Source organism: Glycine soja, chromosome 14, assembly GCF_004193775.1.
Source record: "Glycine soja cultivar W05 chromosome 14, ASM419377v2, whole genome shotgun sequence".
Taxonomy (NCBI): Eukaryota; Viridiplantae; Streptophyta; class Magnoliopsida; order Fabales; family Fabaceae; genus Glycine; species Glycine soja.
Window position 1 is genome coordinate 6821704 of NC_041015.1, and position 20661 is coordinate 6842364.

General features: G+C 32.9%; 2 protein-coding genes and 1 long non-coding RNA gene across 3 annotated transcripts; all 3 read right to left on the reverse strand.

Annotated features, from left to right (window-relative positions):
• Positions 1-2948: 2948 nt before the first annotated feature.
• Positions 2949-4073, reverse strand: LOC114383606. Its single transcript, XR_003660550.1, has 2 exons — positions 3383-4073; positions 2949-3305 (listed from the first exon to the last, which is right to left on the reverse strand). It is a non-coding gene; the product is annotated as an uncharacterized LOC114383606 (long non-coding RNA).
• A 1392-nt stretch (positions 4074-5465) lies between these two features.
• On the reverse strand, positions 5466-9219 carry LOC114383596 (probable disease resistance protein At4g33300). The gene is made up of 6 exons (XM_028343292.1): positions 8778-9219; positions 8076-8439; positions 7199-7593; positions 6706-7061; positions 6374-6585; positions 5466-6274 (listed from the first exon to the last, which is right to left on the reverse strand). Exons 1-6 carry the CDS (start codon positions 9159-9161, stop codon positions 5466-5468), a joined length of 2520 nt encoding a protein of 839 aa, XP_028199093.1. The 5' UTR covers positions 9162-9219.
• A 2948-nt stretch (positions 9220-12167) lies between these two features.
• Positions 12168-15901, reverse strand: LOC114383597 (probable disease resistance protein At4g33300). Its single transcript, XM_028343293.1, has 5 exons — positions 15117-15901; positions 14184-14572; positions 13633-13988; positions 13304-13509; positions 12168-13195 (listed from the first exon to the last, which is right to left on the reverse strand). The coding sequence occupies exons 1-5, from the start codon at positions 15790-15792 to the stop codon at positions 12372-12374; spliced, it is 2451 nt and encodes an 816-aa protein (XP_028199094.1). The 5' UTR covers positions 15793-15901; the 3' UTR covers positions 12168-12371.
• Positions 15902-20661: the final 4760 nt, after the last annotated feature.

Consider the following 20661-nt stretch of genomic DNA (forward strand, 5'->3'; position numbering starts at 1 on the left):
TATTATTATTATTATTGATTTGTAACTTGAAATTTCATTACTACCTAGAGCTTTCTCCCTGAAAGCATTCAACCTGTAACCATAAATAAAAGTGCTATATTTATTCCTATAAAAACCATTTCTTCTACCTTACAACTAGTTGATATTATATCTCGGCTGTCACTGCCGATTTTAGTTTCTGAGATAAAAGTAGTAATTATTGAGATAAAATGTTAAATTTGAGTAAAATTTTTATATATAAATTTTGTTCTTATTAAGGAGTTATGAGAAAAGTAAGGTCTACTAACAGTAAATGAAGTAAGGTGAGAGAAAAAAAAAAAGCTCAGCTAAATCGAGCTTAACAGTGTACCAGTGAGATATCATTTGTTCTTAAATTTTAGTATGTTAAGATAATAATGCATTTAAATTGTATTTGTGAATTTTGTGGACAAGCTTTTCTTGGGGAAGTTTTCATCCTGTGAAGTCACTCCAAATCATTTAGACTTTTGAAATTGAACTTCGGCCATTTGATTTAGCTTATTGTTTTCTTTTTTCATGTCAATTATGTCGCTGTTAATCCGTAGATAATTTGCGTTTGGGATGCATCATGTATTAGACATAAGCATGGCGTAATGCTTCCCGAAGAAAATAAAAATTATTTGGGAAAATCTTAAGTAGATATTTGTCAACGTAACTACTCAAATCAACGTTAAGCATTCATTTTTAAATAACTAGTAAGTATTTTTTTTTTATGAAATTAACAAGTATTTCATGTATTCCAGGGATATTTTTATATGCATGAATGAATAATTTTTTTAAAAAAAATATATCAAGTTAGATCTAATAGAAAAAGTTAGTACGTTTCTCATAAACTAAAGAATATTATTTGAATTTTTATTAAGATAAACATTTATCTAATCACATCTTTTAATTTCTTATGAAGGTTATCAGTGGAAAACCAAACAAAATTTAAATTTTTCAAGCAAGCTTATCAATAATAAAAAATAAATCAAAGCCCAAAATAAATGTATTTGAATTTTATATTGTAAAGAATTAAATAATTAACAAAACATTATTTTAACAATAATTTATAAATATCTTATTATACTTGTTTAGGATCGAAGAAATTTAAGTATTGATTAAATATTAAACTGAGTTAATTTAAACGTGTTTTCAAATATTAAATACATCTAGCATGTAAATGGTTACATATAGTGCAGGAGTTCATATCTCATTTAAAAATAAATTGTGGTAAAAATAAATACATGTTCCAATCAAAATTAGTCCTACTCATGGAAAGCAATGGTAAAAGTGTCTTTGACAAATAAAAAGGTTGTGTGATTAACAGTTATCTATGAAGCATGGATTTCAACACCTACATCGATCATGACACCCACACCCACATCATCCACATATAAAAAATACCAAGATAAATTCATAATTGAAAAGATAAATAAAAAATTATTAATTTTAATCTATTTAAGTTCTTTTTCTTCATTTTTGATCATCATTATTAAAAAGCGCAACTTTTAATTCTAGTTCATCAAGGGATAAATTAGTAACTTCAAAAATTTTATTCTCATCAAGTGATCCAAACTCATCTCGTGTAGTATCTCACGTTTTAGTTTCTTCTTAATGATATTGTGGAAAATTTCTTGAAAGAAGACGAAGATTATTATGAATAAATATTAGATTCTTGAAAGAAGATGAAGATTATTATGAATAAATATTAGATTCTTTGTCCGATAAGGTGTTATCTTGTTTTTTTTTTATTGAATGCATGAAAGAATAAGTATTCCAGTTTCTTTCATAGCATGATGATGAACAAGGTTGTCTAGTAACTTACAAGCAATCTTTTGAAGTGTTGGTGCATGAACACCATGAATTAGCCACCAAGATTTTACCTTCATTAGACATCTATCTCTTAAAGAGTTAATATCATCAAAGCCTTCTCTTCCACTAGAAAAGTTTAGGGAGTGTTTGGTTTGGTTGTTTTCTGTTTTCATTTTCACTGAAAACATAAAATGGTGATGAAAATGTATTTCGTTGGATTTTTTAAAACATTTTCAGTGAAAATGAAAACAGAAAACAACCAGAAAATGAAAATAATAAAATCTTGTTTTTAGTGTTTTCAGTTGAAAACATAAACTTCATTTTGGATAAAATAAAAATACAATGACAAGAAATATAATTTTAAGCAAATTTAAAAATACAAAAAAGACAAGAAGTTAATATATTATAAATTTTTAATGTTTTTATTTCCTGAGAACAAAAAACAAGAAGTCAAACTAAACATGTTTTCGAAATTTTAATCTTTTGAAAATGAAAACAGTTTTCAGAAAATAAAAACAAAAAATGAAAATGCAAACTAAAGACACCCTTACAAACTCTACATTCACTTGCCTTCTTTCATTATCATCATCAAAATACCTTTTGAAGTATTTCAATCTTTCATGAGTAAGTTCTCCATCTTGATGTGGAGGAATTCTATTTGAATATTCACTTACGGTCCTATGAAAGATGAAGAAAAAATTAAAAAAACATAGAAAGTAAAGAAATTTTTTTGAAGGTGTAAACCTTACAAAGTTACAATGCACCCACACTACTACAAAAAACACAAACAAAGATGGTGGAAAATAACATATAAAGATGGTGGAGCACTGTCTTTGAATCTGACGTCGTCGAAACTTTACGACAGTCCTATAAAACCCGTCTTAAAATCGTTGCCTTCTAAGACGATCATTAGCTAACCACCGTCTTAGAAAGGTAACATTCTAAGACGTTGTTAAGCTAACGATCGTCTTAGAATGTTATTTTGAAAGAAAAAAAAATTAAAATAATAAAAATAGTATTAAGAAATGAAATGAATAATATTCTTTGTAGCAGCTCACTATCTTCTTATCTAATTCATAATATTCTTCCATTTTACTCGTTCGCTTCAAATCCAAGTCAATGAAATGCACCAAATATAGATAAAACTGCAGTTAAAATAAGATATAAGTGTAACAAGCATTATAGTTATTCTGTTTTATAAAGATAAAGAGAATAGAATCATTAAAAATGGAAAGGGAGGCCAAGTTACACATTTCACTCTTGCTGTGAATCTACTTCTTTTTGTTTGATTTCTCGCTATGATGACTGAGTAACTCCTGCTGTCAATCATGCAATGCACTGTCTACCTTGGGCCTCGGTTTCTTTTTTTCTTCATTCATCGACGGCCTAGGAGAGAGGAAAGATGCAGAGAGAAAGGATGCGATTCAGACCTTTTCCTTCTCTTTTTTGGAGATGAGAGCGGTTTGGCGAAAGAACTCTTGCTCCTGAGCGAACTGCAATTATAAGACGCAAAGAGAAAGGGATTAGAAGAAGAATTGTAGTTAAGGAAGGAAGAGAGAAGAAGGAGTACCTTGCGAGAAACCTCTTCTGTGTGGCATTGACGGTTGGCGTGGGTTTGTTCGGCGATCCACTCTCCGACACGTAGTCTGCGTGCGCGAGATGGAAAATGAGGAAGCGGCGGCCGACACAGAGTTGAAGCATGTCCGGCAGAGGATCATGGCCGCCGGGAGTCCACTGCACATTGAGGCTGACAACGAGGCACTCCTAGTCGACGAAGTAGCGGTTGAAGTAGAGCATGGAGGAGATCCACCGCTTGACCACGGAGGCACTGGCGGTGACGATGACAGTGATGTAGTTTTTGACGAGATAGACGGTGTAGATGTCGTAGTTGTAACGACGCTCTATGTAGGTGACGGAGGCCATGGTTTGGAAAACATGTGAGGGAAGAAACTTTCTGCGCTTTTGTTTTGGTGTCTGCACTGCACTCCCCACTATTCTAAATGTTTCACTATGAACAGAGAAAACAAAGGGGGAAAAGGAAATTGAAAAGGCAAAGGGAAATTACACTGCACGGAAGAAACTCCTCACTATGAACATGTGAGAGAAGAAACTCCCCACTTTTGTTTTGCCCTGCACGACGTTCTATGAAGAGAGAGGAAGGGTGCACACTACTCGATAAGAGAGAGGGAGGGTCAGTGCACACTGCTCGATAAAAGAGAAAAAAGGAAATTGAAAAGGCGGGAATTGAAAAGCAACGACAATTTTTTAAATAAAACGTCCTTAAATTTATTATTTTAAGACGTTTATTTAAAAAACGTCTTTGTTATTAATGAATTTAATTAATTTATTATTTTACTATTTTCAAAAATGGTTTTTCTCCACCGTCTTTATTAGTTCGTCGTAATAAGTTGTTTTTGCAGTAGTGTCAATCAGAACCAAAAATCAGTAAGTCAGAGTTAGCAACCGTAAACATTTCGAAGATCATAAGCTGAACGAACTACAACAAAAATCGTGAATGAAAGAGTGACCCGACTGACGTGAAGAAAAAACGTTATTATTCTAATTTGATTTAATCTAAATTTTAATTTGTTATTATAATTTAAAATATAACATTTTATCTTTAAGATTTAAGAAATAATAAGAAGCGTAAACAACGGGAAGAGGAGGCGTGAAGAATAAATAATAAAAAATCTAATCTTTTATCTTTTAAGATTTAAAAATATGATTTTGAAAACAATAACAAAAATTGTGTCATGTCAGATTTGATTTCTAGTGTGTGGAGAACGGGACAATACTGCTGTTTGGGGCCATTTCAGTGGGTCACAAACAGTTATAAGTTGAATTAATGTGGATTAAATAAATGATTAAATATAGGATATAAGAATATTAACATGTTGGTATTCGTGTTATTTATATACAAAACGTACTTCTTATAATACTTTTTTTTATACATATTAACACTTCACACCACGTCACAGATTATACAAGAATTATTTGTTAGTTTTCTTGATGATGAAGTTGGCTTGGAATGCTTGACCTGCACTATTTACGGATTAACAATAAGTGGGGATAAATAATCAAAGAAAGACATTGACCAAAGAGACAATATTGAAAGAAGAAGAGATAAGAAATCGAGTAAGGAAGCTTCAAGGTAGAAGATACATGACAGTGACCTGTACGAATCTGGTGAGTTCAATCCCAAGGGTTGCTTTCAGTTTTTGTTTTTATGATTCTCTTTTACGCGTTTTCTCATTAATCTAGAACATGCCCATTAGGAGGTGGAGGAATGTGATAAGAACCGGTCGCACATGTACAATGTGCATGTACACATATGGTGATGGTGGCCTCAAGATACTTTCAGAAGAAAGATTATACACTGAAATAAAGATGATTTATAATTAAATGAGAATATAAATTAGTTTACGTGCATCACCGTTGAAGTCCTAATAATAACTAAATATGGGTTATCACTGGCTACTGCTGGCATTAATTCTAGGAACTATAGTGAAAATATTGTGCCACAGTTTTCACCATCACGGAAATTAGCTTTTTGGAAAAAGAAAAATTCCTTTTCAGAATTGAGGCTATGAATAAGTATATACAAGTGCAACGAATTGGGAAGGTAAAACATCCCAAGAACGTAGACACATGGGTCACTCTTGAAGCCAGTCTAGATCATAGTGTTGTTCTGCTACTTTAATAAGGACATTTGAGTTGGCCATCTCAACATCTCTCCACATACCATATACCTCCTCATCACAAATTACAAGCTGCAGAGATTGCAATGCCACTGCAGACTTTGGTAAATACCTAATCATGGGGCATTCCCTCATGTCAATCTTCTCTAAGCATACTAATCTACCAATCTCTTCAGGGAAGCATGAAAGGTTAACACATTGAGAAATATCAATATACTTCAATCTCTTCATGTCACACATGCTAGGAGGAAGTGTTTCTAGATCTGGACAAGCATATAAACGGAGGATCTCTAGTGATCTTAGTTTGCCAAATTCAACAGGTAGTTGACTCAAATGGTGGCAGTTGGTGACACTCAAGTTTTGTAGTGACTTTATTCCACAAATGCTTGAGGGCAATTGAGTTAGATCATCACAGTGATCAAGAGTGAGCTCAGAGAGGTTAGGGAATTGTTTCCCATCCAAACTGTTGTTAATTTTGCAGAGGACTACAAATAATTTGCCCAAGTTTTGCAAGACACTGCCTGATAACTGAGGGATGGAAACCTTTTCAAGCCAGAGACTTCTCAAGTTGGTCAAATTCCTAAAAACTGAAACATTTTGAAGGCGGGCATATGAGGTGCTGTAGTTTATTATTATCAATGCCCTCAAATTTGGCATTTTATTGATGAAGGGAGGTAAAAAGTAATCACTGGATGTGAAATTAATGATCAACACTTCAGCCTTGGGAAAATCCAGCTCAAACCAGTCCATTTTGGTCATTGCCCCTGCAATGTGAAATTCATCACAAATGAATCACATAACCATGGAGAGAAATATGATAATAAATAAAATCCTTTAGATAGGCATTGGTGTATATATATTACCTGTGTTGATTGAAACAATCTGTGCTTCAAAGGGTTGGTCCTTGTATCTAGACCATTCTTTGGGAAGTAGTCCATTTTCTTTTCGTTTAGCCATAACTAGCCTTCGGTGTTGATGAATGCTGCCACGGTTGCACAAATGAAGAACAAGGTCCCTCAATATATCATGTTGAGTGACAGAAATCTCAAAGCAACTGCTATACATGCCCCCGGCACTGAAAAATTAAAATGTCAAAAAGGGTGTTAGAATAATGCTTTTGCCAAGAGATAAATGAAAAAAAAAAACCAACACAGTAAAAAAGTTAAAATTGCATTTGAGTTTGCAATTTGCATACCGTGCTTCTTTTACTAAGGTGAGAAGATTCTTGTTTGAAAGCTCAACCACAATGGCATATGCTTCCGTTTCATTGATGTCATGAATTTCAACCCACATATTGATTAAAACTTCCAGAGGAATTTTTCTATCCTCAGGAAAAGAACACAGGTCCAAGAAGCACTCCTTGATCTTTTCTGGCAGGTAGTTAGTACTAATTGCCATTCTATCAATCAGATGGATTTCATAGGATTCACCAATGCTTTGGCCTTGAGAGAGCCTGCTTTTAACACTCAACCAAAACATTTCATTCTGGTCTCGCAAAGAAGCTCCAATCACCTTCAGAGCCAGTGGAAGCCTTCCACACTCGGCCACAACCTGTTCACCATTCGATGCAAACAAATATCAGGTGAGAAGGTAAGCAAAGTTCATAAAGCAAAGGCCAAAGGATTTTGGGTTTGATCACTCAATCAATGGGTAGTGACAAACTTCACAACTTCAATTCAAACCATTACCTGCTTCACCAAACTCACATTAGCACCCATTGGAATTGATTTCTGTCCAAAAGCATGGTGACAGAACAAAGAAAGGGCATCATGTTCACCCAGCAACTCCACACGATAAGTGGCATTAAAAATTGTTGGGAAATTAAATCTGGACACCACAAGGAATTTGCAGCCAGGAATTTTCCACACAAGCTGCTCCAGCACTGGGAGTGACCACACATCATCCAGAACAACAAGTACTTGAGTTTCCACTTTACACTCAAACTGTGGCATCCATTGTGGAACCGCATAAGTGCCATTCAAACCTTGGTTGCCCATGACGTGTCCCCAGATCCTCGCTCTCAGCTGCTCCAGATTCGGGGACTGTGACACAGTCAAAAACAAGATCCTCTCCTTGAAATAACCTGCAAAAACCAACTGTTACAATCTTGAAACACTTTCTCACAACTACAAATTAAACAAGAAATGCAACCACTAATTACAAGATACAACATGCAATCTTGTCACATTTAAATCAATTAATGATTCACCATTAATACACCAAACTTCATTACACAGATAAGAAAACATAAAGGATATGTTTGTTAGTTACCATCAAACATGAAACTAACATGATTCATCATCCCATGAAGTAAATATAATCTCCCCTAATGTTCTAAAAAAAACGTTCACAACCGCATTTTTCACCATCTCAAGTTGGTTGCAATCTTGAGGATACTGGTTAAGCTGAAACAAGCACGTGTGAGTCAATCTACACACTTAACCGTAATTGTTACCATAAATTTGTGTTAAATTCGAGACCATAGATTAAATTAGAATAATCGGTCTGTCATAACAATTTGTGTTAAACTTTTTTTAGATCAAGAAAATGGATTGGTGAACTTACATCTCACTTGGTCATCTCTGCAGACTTCTCTAGCAAGAGTGGTTTTCCCGGACCCACCAATCCCCCAAATCCCGACAACAGAAACATCACTCCTCGTAAAAACCATCTCCATAACCTTGTTCTTCCCGAACTCCAACCCAACCCCAAAACCGTTATTGTTCCCATTACACCCTTCAACCCACGTCTCATCCTCCTGCATACTCCTCACAGCCTCCTCCACCCACCCTCCCCCGTTCACTCCAATCTTCATCTCCCCGATAAACTTCTCCATCCTCTGGTTCGCCGCCTCCACCCGGTCGAACCGCTCCGCCATCTCGAACCGCACGTGGTTCACGTCCGCCAATATATGCGCCTGCATGGGAACCTGCAACGTAGGGTGTTAAAAAAAACCAGTTTTGTAAACAATAATAACTAGTAATACCAAATTATAAGTAGTTATGGTTATAGTTATTATAACAACTTATAATCTAGTTCAAGGATTTGAAAAACTGTCTGTTGCCGTGACTTGGGACGCAAAATCAAGACTCTTTAAACGTTCACGACTCGCAACACAACCGCAATTGTGACTACATCGGCAGTATTTGCCCGCGATTTTTTCCGATATCAACAAACGCGAGGAAACCGCAGCGCGAGAGCCTTGATCTAGTTATTTACTAGTTGTGGTTATGATTATTTAAATAACGAAGCCACGAACACCCCTACCTGCAAGAACCTTGTCACGTGCTTCTCGAGCTTCTCCATTTTTTTGGCGAGCTGGAAGTTGCGGTAGACGTTCCAGCGCGAGGAGGAGAGGGCCTGGTGGGAGAGCTCGACGCCGGAGCGGAGGATCTCCGAGAGGCGGTCGACCTGCGACTGGCGCGGCGCCGGCAGCTCCACGCCGGAGTACTTGATCTCTTCGATCGTCGGAAGGAGCTCGTGGACGTAGGAGATGAGGCTCTTGGCGCTCGACTTGCAGCGGAGGGCTTTTCGGGAAATTGACACCAGCATTTTCCATAGCTCCGATGAGATCTCGGCGTGGAAGAACTCCGTTAGCACCATGGTTTTGCGCCAACTAGTGCTATTTTTCTTTTCTTTTTGTTTCTTCATATATTATAAGAGTCAGCACTGACTCTCGCTGGTGCCTTCGGGAAATGATTGTTATGCCCTTCCTATGCTTATGCTAATCATGGTTGGTTTGGTTGTAATTTGTCATGTTGGTTGAAAATAAATAAAATTTTGTTTTTTATTTGGGGATAGGATACTAAGAAATAATGTCTCTTACTTCACTACATCGAGACTAATCTTCCTTCATGACAGAGACTAATATTCATTCATCATACATGATTATAACTTATTCAAGAGATTTTACATAGGAAAAAAACATAATTTTTTTTTAAATAAATTATTCTTCCATATCAATACATTGAGAACTTATAGCGTCAATCCCTCAGGTTAAACAAAATTATATATGTTTAACAACTTGAAACATTTCTAATCCTTTGGATATTATTATATATCAATGACCATAATGAAAACCAATAAGAGAATGTAAACTATCTTTTATTATGAGTGTTGATTGGTCCAAAATGAACGTGGATGACAAATTTGGAGTGAGCTAACTAATTATATGTCTAAAATGGACCGCAATTTGTTCAAAGTAGATTATTGATTAGTCTAAAATATATACCAAACACTTGCCTAAATTATGTTGTAAGATTGAGATCTAAATTCTTTTTAAAATATGTTTATCATGGTTTTCTGGTATTGTGAACGTGAACATGTGACATTTTTTTTTGTGCGGATGAAGATTTAATGAAGATAGTTGGATATCAGAACAAGGATCATATTCAATTAACATGACAAAGTGTCAGCTCTCACATTTTTTTTATATATAAAATTTTAAACCTAAAACCTCATGCAAACTATCCCTTCTAGATTCCTATTTATATATCATTTACTATGATTCGATTTCTTTCTCTTTCCCTATTTTAAAATGTAAAATAGCATGATATATTTGTATATCTTTTATCTATTATCTTTTATTATGTATTGTATATATATGATATACATTGTGATCAAATACAAATAAAAAATTGATTTAGTAATTAAAAAATAAGAGAGGAAAAATTATTTATTCAAATCTCTATCAATAAAAAAAAATTAACAAAATAATAGTTAATATTTACCCATAAAAAAACATCATCAAACATAGATCATCTGCTGCCTCCGCACCAAACATTTGTTTCTGCAGCAAAAATTTAACCTCTTGATTTGTCATTGTTATAGTTAAGAGAGAATATCATTGATGAATAAGATTTTTGCTACAGGAAAAGTATAGCTGCAGGGTAAGCAGATTATCCATGTTCAGGTGTGATCAGCACCTTTATTTCATCATACACAATATTTTTAAGAAAAGGGATGTTACTTCAGTCTAAAGTAAAGTAAAGAAAGTCTTCGAATTCAAAATATATTATCTTTATCTCATTTCAACTAGAAGACCAGGGGCTCGAATATGTAATTTGTTTCTTTTTCATGTATTTTATTGGTATTTGCAATCATGGATGAAAGAGAGGATACAACATCGTTTACTAAATTAATTATTGTACCAAATTGTTTTGCCAACTTGATAGGTGTCCGACCACAGTTAAGATTTAACCTTTGATTCTCGAGTCAGTATTTAAATTTGTTTTCAATAATCAACAAAATTAAGATAAAACACGTTAGTTTCTAATAATATAGACAATTAAATTTATTCTTAAAACTTGAAAAAGTTAGCTATATAAATCTGTAAACACAAGATACATTAATTCCGGAAAAAAGACTAATATAACCTTATTTATTTATAATTCAAAAAGATTACCAAGGAATTTTTATAGTTAAAAAATAGAATTACTATTATTAAATTTTTAATAAATAAATTTGTGGATGTATATACTTAATTTTGCTAATTAGCCGCAGTTTCGGTGTTGTTATACTATGATATTTAATCTGAGAAATGTTGTGTATAGATGGAAAGGACTAAAGGAGAAAGAAATAAAATAAATAAAGAAATAGAGCGTCATACTTGTGATAAATAATATGATGGAGGATGAAGAAAAAAATGATAGAAATTGGTTTAAAACAAAGTAGATGTATGTTAATAATAAGAGGAGTGACATGAACAATTATTTATAAGAGAGTCTAATAATAATTCATTTAATTTTGATTAGGTTTCCATATTTTTTCTTATAAGTAAATCCCTTATTTTTTAAATTTTAATTAAAAAAAACAAGTCTTTCTCTTAGTTTATCATCTCACTATTAATTAGCGACATGAACAATTATTTAACAATGGCATGATACTTTGTTAAGGATGTCATCTTGATGAATTAATTTGTAACTTTAATTTATTTGAAGTACATTATTTCATTATATTCAAATACGTAATTTTGTATTCAATCTTTTTATATTGTGGAATTTAAATTGAATAAAGTCACTCACTCGTAAGTCAATTAAGATGTTAACTATCATGCTAGATATATTATATAAATCGTTTATTGCGTCATCATTTTTAATTTTTGTAACAATCAGATGACGGAGGAAGCTTTTTAATTAGAAAAACCCAAAAAAGCTGCTGTAGAAAAACTTGACTCATAAAATCATATATTATCTATATAAAGACAAATTATAATCGCACTTTGTGAAGTTCCACGAAAGTTCTCTCCAGAATCTAGATGTCCTTCCTTTGCTATTATCCTATATAAATTTCAATTAATTAATTATACAATAATATAACCATGTACTTTTTTCGATAGGTGCTATCTTCCTTAATTTTTTTATAAAATTAAATTTTAATCGAGAAAGATCAAAATATTGGAAAAAAATATATATTAAAAATAATTTTGTTAAATCTCAAAACGTGCAAGTATAATATATTTACAATATAATTGGGTGTTGGAATGTAATCAGTTTTAGTTTTCAAAAAAGTATTTTTATGTTCAAAAATAAAAAAGAACATAAAAATATATTTAGATAGATTGGAATTTATCGCTGGATTTGAACTAATTCAAGGAACTTGACGCACTTGACTTAGCACAGGTTATGCTACTTTAGACTAGCGAAAGTCATGCCATGATTTTTCACCATCAGGAATTTGATTTTGGAAAAAGATAATTTCCACTTCAAATAGAAGTTATGTACAAGTATTCACATCAAATTGGAAAGTTCTGTTCATAATAGTCATACAGTATTACCTCTAATGGAGGATCCGTGTGATCTAGAAGAAAAAAAAACATCAAATTAGAAAGTAAAATATCACAAAAACATAGACACATATATGTCACTCTTTGAGCCAGTCCAAATCAAAGTATTGCTCTGATACTTGAATATGCACATTATCAGGCTTGGCAACCTCTTTCCAAATCCCAGATACCTCCTCATCACAAATTACAAGCCTCAGAGATTGCAATGACACTGCAGACTTTGGCACATTTCTAATCATGGAGCATTCCCTCATGTCAATCTTCTCCAAGCTTACCAATCTACCAATCTTTTCAGGGAAGCATGTCAAGTTAACACATTGAGAAATGTCAATATACTTCAATCTCATCATGTCACAGATGCTATTAGGAAGTGTTTTCAGATAAGGACAAGCATATAAACGTAGGATCTCTAGAGATCTTAGTTTCCCTAGTTCAACTGGTAATTCAGTCAAATTGTGGCAGTTGGTGAGACTCAAGTTCTGGAGTGACTTCATCCCACAAATGCTTGAGGGCAATTGGGTTAGATCATCACAGTGATCAAGAGTGAGCTCAAAGAGATTAGGGAAGACTTGAGCCAAGTCTACTTCTTTTTCCACCAAACTGTCATTAACCTTGCACAGGACAATAAATAATTTTCCCAAGTTTTCCAAGACAATGCTTGATAACTCGGGGGTGGAAACTTTTTCAAGCCAGAGGCTCCTTAAGTTGGACAAGTTCTTGAAAACTGAAACATTGTGAAGGCAAGCATATGTTGCACTGTAGTTTATTATTATCAATGCCCTCAAATTTGGCATTCTATTGATGAAAGGGGGCAAGAAGTATTCAGTGGATGTGAAATTAATGATCAGCACTTCAGCCTTTGGAAATTCTAGATTACACCAGTCCACTTCCTTCATTTCACCTGCAATGTGAAATTCATCACAAAATAGAATAACAGAAGGAAGAAAAGAAAAACAATAAAAAAAAAAGATAAATATGAATGGCAATATAAAGAGGGATTGGTATATACCTGTGTGAATTGAAACAATCTGAGCCTCAAATGGCTTGTGCCTGTATCTCAACCACTCTTTAGGCATTCCATTCTCCCGTTTTGGCATAACTAATAGCCGGCGTTCATCAATGCTCTCACGGTTTCTGAAATTAAGGGCCAGGTCTCTCAGTACATCATGTTGAGTAACTGAGATCTCAAAGCAACTGCTATACATGCCTCCAGCACTGGTAGATTAAAACATCAAAAAGGGTTTTGGAGTGAGTAACTAATGTTATTGCTTATTGCAATTGGTAAAACAAGAAAATTAACCAATGTAATCAGTAATGATGCCTTTTCAATTCACATACCGAGCCTCTTTCATTAAGGTGAGGAGATTTTTGTTGGAGAGCTCTACCACAATGGCATAAGCTTCTGTTTCAGGAATATCATGGATTTCCACCCATATATTGATGAGAACATCAAGGGGGATTTTCTTATCCTCAGGAAAACAACACAGGTCCAAGTAGCACTCCTTGATCTTCTCTGGAAGGTAATTGATACTGATTGCCATTCTGTCAATCAGATTGATTTCATGGGATTCCCCAATACTTTGGCCCTGAGATAGCCTGTTTTTAACACTCAACCAAAACATCTCAGTTTGATCTCGCAAAGAAGCTCCAATCACCTTAAGAGCCAAGGGAAGCCTTCCACACTCAGTCACAACCTATTTGCCATTTGACACAAGAAACAACAAACAAAGTAAGTGAAGTCCAAATATAGCACTCTACTTCCTTTTTTTTTAATCAAGGGAATCAAAGACACTGTCAGGGAGTTTACAATAAGACAACACTCTAGTTTTTTAGTCTTTAGGTAAATCACTTTTCAAGGACAAAGTTTACAATTCCAAACTATACATTACCTGCTTGACCAAATTCTCATTAGCAGCTAAAGGAATTGATTTCTGTCCAAAAGCATGGTGACAGAACAAAGACAGGGCATCCTCTTCACTCAGCAATTCCACTTCATAACTCAACACCGTTTGGAATTTAGGCCTTGACACCACAAGAAACTTGCAACCTGGTATTCTACACACAAGCTGGTCCACCACGGAGAGTGTCCACACATCATCCAAAACAATCAGAGTTCGAGCTTCGCTTCTGCACTCAAACTGTGGCATCCATTGGGGAACCATGTAATTTGCATCCAACCTCTCGTTGCCCATAATATACTCCCAAATATTCGTCCTTAGCTGCTCCACATTCGGTGACTGCGACACGGTCAGGAACAAAATCCTATCCCTGAAATAACCTGTCAAAATAAGCAAATAATTAAAACAAGAAGCTACCACTTCATGATTCGCTTTCCAAACACCAAGTCACACACCATCTATTCATCCAACATCCAGTTTGTTACTATAAAACAATCATTCATCTAGATTAAGTACTCAGTTTCTCAAGTATTTTTTTTAGTCAGGATTGAAATTTCACCTCGATAATATATTTTTTTGCGATCACAAATAGTATTATTTACAAAAGACAATCTTGCCTGAATAGGATAGGATCACTACAATACTATCTCCCTTTGAAATACTCAACGCATCAGTACAAGACTCGAATTTGAAAAGCTGAAACAACTCGTACCATCTGATCCATGCATAGAAAAGACTATGTACTTACTAATCCATGCATGGAACAATCCTGTACCAGTTGATTCCCATGTAATGATTGCTCAATAACATATGTTACCCTTTATATATTATAAACTTTTATTGCACAAATTACAAGATGAAACTCTAATTGTGATGAGAAACTTTTTTTGCATAAATTAAGGAACTTTGATGAGATGAACTTACATCTAACTTGGTCATCTTTGCAGAGCTCTCTAGCAAGAGTGGTTTTCCCGGAACCACCAATCCCGGAAATCCCGACAACCCAAAGATCATCCCTCCCGACAACCATCTCCCTAACCTTATTCTTCCCGAAACCCAACCCGACAGCAGAGCTACTATCAACAACATCCTCGTCCACGCTCCTCACAGCCTCCTCCACCCACCCGCCGCCGCCAACACCTATCTTCATATTCCCAAAATACTTCTCCAATCTTTGAACCGAGTTATCGACCCGGTCGAACCGCTCGGTCATCTCGAACCGGGTGTGGTGTATGTCGGCCAACATGTGTGCCTGCATGGGACCCAACAGGAACTTGGAGACGTTCTTCTCGAGCTTGTCCATTTTCTTGGCGAGCTGGAGGTTGCGGTAGACGTTCCAGCGGCTGGAGGAGAGGACCTTGTGGGAGAGCTCGACGCCGGAGCGGAGAATCTCCGAGAGACGGTCGAGTTGCGATTGGCGCAGTGCAGGAAGCTCGACGCCGGAGTACTTGATCTCCTCGATGGAGGGGAGGAGGTCGTGGATGTAGCTGATGAGCTGGTCGGCGCTGGCGCGGCAGAGGAGGGACTTGCGGGAGATGCTGATCAGCATTTTCAGAAGCTCCGTCGCGATCTCCCCCGCGAAAAAATCGTTCAGGGCCATTCTCTTGATAGCCCTGTTTCTCTCTGCTCACTCACACCTTAGCTTCTTTTCTTGCTTAGGCTCTGTTTTCTCCCACTTTCTTTAGTGGCTACTTGGCTCTTCCTTCTTGCACCAACTTTTTATCTATGGGCTACTATGCAAAAATTGTAGTATTATTTCTAGAGTCATGATTTTTTTATTTTGTGACACCCAAAAATTATAAACATTTAATTTAATTCACTCGTTTGATTTTTCTCTTATTTTGTTATATTATATAGTAAGTTATACTTATATCTCTTAATTTTTTTTTGAGATTACACAATTTTTTTTATTTTTAAATATTTGCAATAATTTTTCTTATAGGAAAATATAATGTAATATTTTTTAACCAATTAAAGAAGTCAGTATACATAGGAAAAAATAAAAAATATTTATGTAATTTCACAAAATCTTAAAAAATATTATTATTAACTTATTTTTCCTTTTTTATTATCACTCTCAAAATGTATCCATATTAAGGATGTAAAAGAAATATTTTTTCCCTCTTTATTTTCATGTATTATATTGTTATTGTTTTAAAGATGGATATATCAATCATGTTAATCAATTAAGCTAGGTTTGAATCAATTTGTACAAGATTTTTTAAGTTTAATAAGTAATTTTGATTTTAAGTTCTATAGTACAACTGATCAAGTTTATTATATATGATAAAAAAATATTATTTTTGTAAAAATTGCTTTAAAGTCACATGTAAAAATTTTCTGATTAGTGACACTAATAATATATTAAAATTATTGTTTTTTATTTATTAGTGTAGTTTTTTTCTCTTTTCTACTTTTATAATTTTTACCTATAATTCATTATACACAATACTGTTTTTATTCTATTTTTTAAGTATATTTTCTTTTAAAAAAATCAACCTCGTTTACCATATAATTGTCAGTGTCATCACTCCTCCATTGTCTTTGTACTGCGTTCGAGAATTGACCTATAGATGCTCTTTCCTGTCATCTTCCGAAATGGCGAAATACTGAGGAAGCTGTCCGTTTTGGGATGTCTGTCTGTTTATGTAATTATGTTATTACCTTGACAATTAGTATTGGCACGTGCCATGCTAATTTTGGAATAGCATTTCCTGTAATTTCAAAAAATGAAAATGAAAATGAACTGCATGTGCAGTTCTGAACCCACCCTTAAAATTTTACTCAAAGGATCACATTGATGCAATTCTTTGTAGAAGATTTTGATCCACTAATTTGTTAGAGATGATAAGGGATTCTTTTGAATTTTGTAGGGGAAAATAATAAAGGTATACCCTAAAATGGGGTGTATTTTAGTCGAAAGAAGAAAAAAAATTCACATATAGTAAGCAATATATAAAAATTATTTACGTACAGGAAAAGAAAAGAGATCAATTTATTTAAAGATTAACTTTCAAAAAATTATTTTTCATTCTTCTTATTTATTTTTTAAAATCTAATGTTTGTATTGAATAATTAATCTTAATTATTAATTTTTTATAAAATAATGGTGAGAATAAGAAATAAACATTTTAGAATTATTTTTAAAATAACTTATTAGCCTAATAGGACAATAGGCTTATACGCCTTTTTGTAGGTCTTAGCAGAACACATGTTTTTAAACATATTTTTATGTAAAATCAAATTATGTAGGTTAGAGCATATTAAAGAAAAAAAAAAGATTTATGATAGATAAATACACTAGACTTAGGCTTTACCTTTTTAATGAAGTTGAAGCAAAACGTTAATTCTACTAAATATTGGCCTAGTCTAGCCTATTTTTACCTTTATTTATAACAATGTTAAACCATGTTAATAGATTTTAAACTTATGATCATTTCAACTTTCTATAAACATTCTTTGAGAGACAATTTTGCTTGATATAAATAGGACACATGAGTGGCTCGAATTTAAGACTATAAATTAAATTAGAATGATCATGTATCAATTGTCCAGTGATTTGTAACATTTTGCACTACATTAATTTACATATTATTTCAACCAACAAAATATAAAGATTTAAAGTAATACACCAAAAAGAAATTCAGCATGATTTCACACACACACACACAAAAGCAACTTTAGTATGTTAAAATTTACACTAATTTTACTAAAACCAACCAATTAATACAAACAATTGGGCATTTAAAAAACAATATTTACAAAAATCTTAAGAAAATTAAATTAACTAATTATAACATCGAACTCCAATTTAACAACTTACATTTCCTAAACACATAATTACTAATAAAAATATAATGCTTTAATCATCACATTAAATATCCATAATAAAAAGTCTGAAATAACACAAATCCAACAAACATGATTTAATCAACACAAATTAAAGTGAGGGTACAAAAGGTGGAAAAATAAAAGACAAAAGATATTAACTAAATAACAAATATACCCTAAGTCTAACCATTCACAATTTTCTCAAAAGCAAAGATATTTCCGCAAAAGTAAATTTACATGACTCAATAAAAAATATATTACACAAAAAATCATGTAAATAAACAGAAAAATAGGTTACCCCAACCCAAATTTGTCTTATATAATTAATATGTTTGCTTAATCTCTATTCAAGTACTTATTATTACTACTCCAAATTTACCCATTTTTTCTTGTCCAGCAGTGGGGACTTTTTGGTGAAAGGGTGGGTACGGGGTTGGAAATTTAGGGATGCATGATCTAGAATCTAAATTCTAAACGTGCTTTTTTCAATACTTGTTTCTAACTCCGCCACTTGAGTTATCAATGGAAATAGCTGACTGACAGACTTTTAGAAAATAAAGCAGCTGACATAAACTTTTTACTTTCTTTTTGCTTCTTCTTTTGATCATATTGAATTCCACTTCTCTCTAAGTAAAGATGATTTTCTTTTAGGCAAGTACATGTTTGGCTGATGAGAGGTGTTATATCATTCTGATATCAATCAAGATGGCTCAATTTAATCTATAAAAAATTATTGAATCTTTAAAACTATAAATGTTAGGCATTTTAATTCTTCATCATTAAACAGAAAATCTGAAATGTCTTATATCTATAATCTCGAAATATGTTAACTCTATTTTTTTAAGAGATGACCTTTAGATAGGTCTTATATTGGTACTTTTAGATAACTTAATATATGACTGCCAATAATATGATATATTTCATAACCTATCTATAAATTAAATATTTGGATACAATGAAACAAATTACAAGTTTTTTAAATGTAATAAGTTTCCTGTAAAAAAAAGTGTAATAAGTTGGATTGGACAAAAAAATTGTAATCTCATTATATTAATCTTGAATTTTGGATAAAATTAGCTTTCAAAACACATTTAAAAAATATTCCAATCCCCACCCCCGCCCTCCTTTCTTATTTAATATATTTATAGAGGGATATGCCTCTCCTGCCCGGCCTATTTTTTTTTATATATAAGGTAAAACCTTTATCAAAATTTATAAGAGAGGATGTCAAAATTCACTTAATTTTACAATCTTATATTAACAAAAAAATTACATTATAATAACAATATGAATAGGAAATTAAACTTAATTGAATACTACAATATATAATTTTATGGCTCCAATTTGTTGGCTTCTAAGGTAATAATTTTTCCACATATACATGTAGTGAGGTTTCCTAACTATGTTGATAATATTATTCCAACGCCAATTAGTCTTCTTAATTATTAAGTAAATTTGCTTCAATATGTCAAACAGTCAAAGTTGCATATACGTAAAAATTTAAAAAATTATGATTTTTGATTTTTTTTTATAAAAAAACAAACACTACATATAAAATTGTCATACATACGTGACCTTACATATAAAATGAGTATTGTCCAATATATAGTAAAATTTTAAACTAAAAAAATAGAATGAAACGTTTTTATGTAGTTGGTCATTCCAACTAAATTAAAGTAATATGACTCCATCACCTACTAATGTATTTGTTAAATAAGATAAAAGTTAATAAGCATGCCAATTTCATATAATAGGTGCAATTTGAAACTGAATTTATAAACCATTAAATACCTTCTAAAACATTCTAATTGGTATTGATCGATCTTTACCCAAAGATCCAATCTGGTCATGTTACCGATGAATCTTATGCCCTGGCCTGCAATTTTTCATCAATCCAAGAACACACATAAAATTTTGCAAGGTAAGTATTTGAGAAAAAAAAATAAAGAGAAAAGTAAAAAGATGATCATTAAGATATGGTAAAGTTCCACTCGGAGTATAGTGAAAGGAGGTTATTGCAAATAATAAAATATATTCCACTAAACAATCAACAAATGATATCATCCTTTAATCTTAAGCTTATAGAACAGGAACGACTATGATAGTGACCAGTGAGGCGTGCATAATCAAAATTATTCACTGTACGAATGATATGTATAGTTTATAAATTATAAAACCCTTTTTGGCCTCTTTTTGCATAATATAAATTATAAAACCACGACCACTATTGGAAGGCATAATTGTTGGGGGTAATTGAGGACCCGTTGACTACTGCAATGACCACTATGCCCTTAACCCACTCACACCAGTGCCATACATTGTTGATATCGAAAATAAAATATAACTGAATTCATTCTCTACCTTTGAGATCTCTGCACTTGTTGAATTTAATGGTCTTCGTCTGCATCCCAAATCACTTGATCATTAACAAATTTTGTGACTTTTAATAGAGGATTATAAGACAAATTTTTCGGATACACACAATCTTTAATAATACTTCTTTTATCTAATACTTAATAAAAATATTATCAAATTTTTTTATAACATTTAAAAAATATCACAAAATATGAATAAGTATTTTAGGTTAAAAAATATTGTTAAATGTCACATGTAGTAATATAGAAATAATATTACAAAA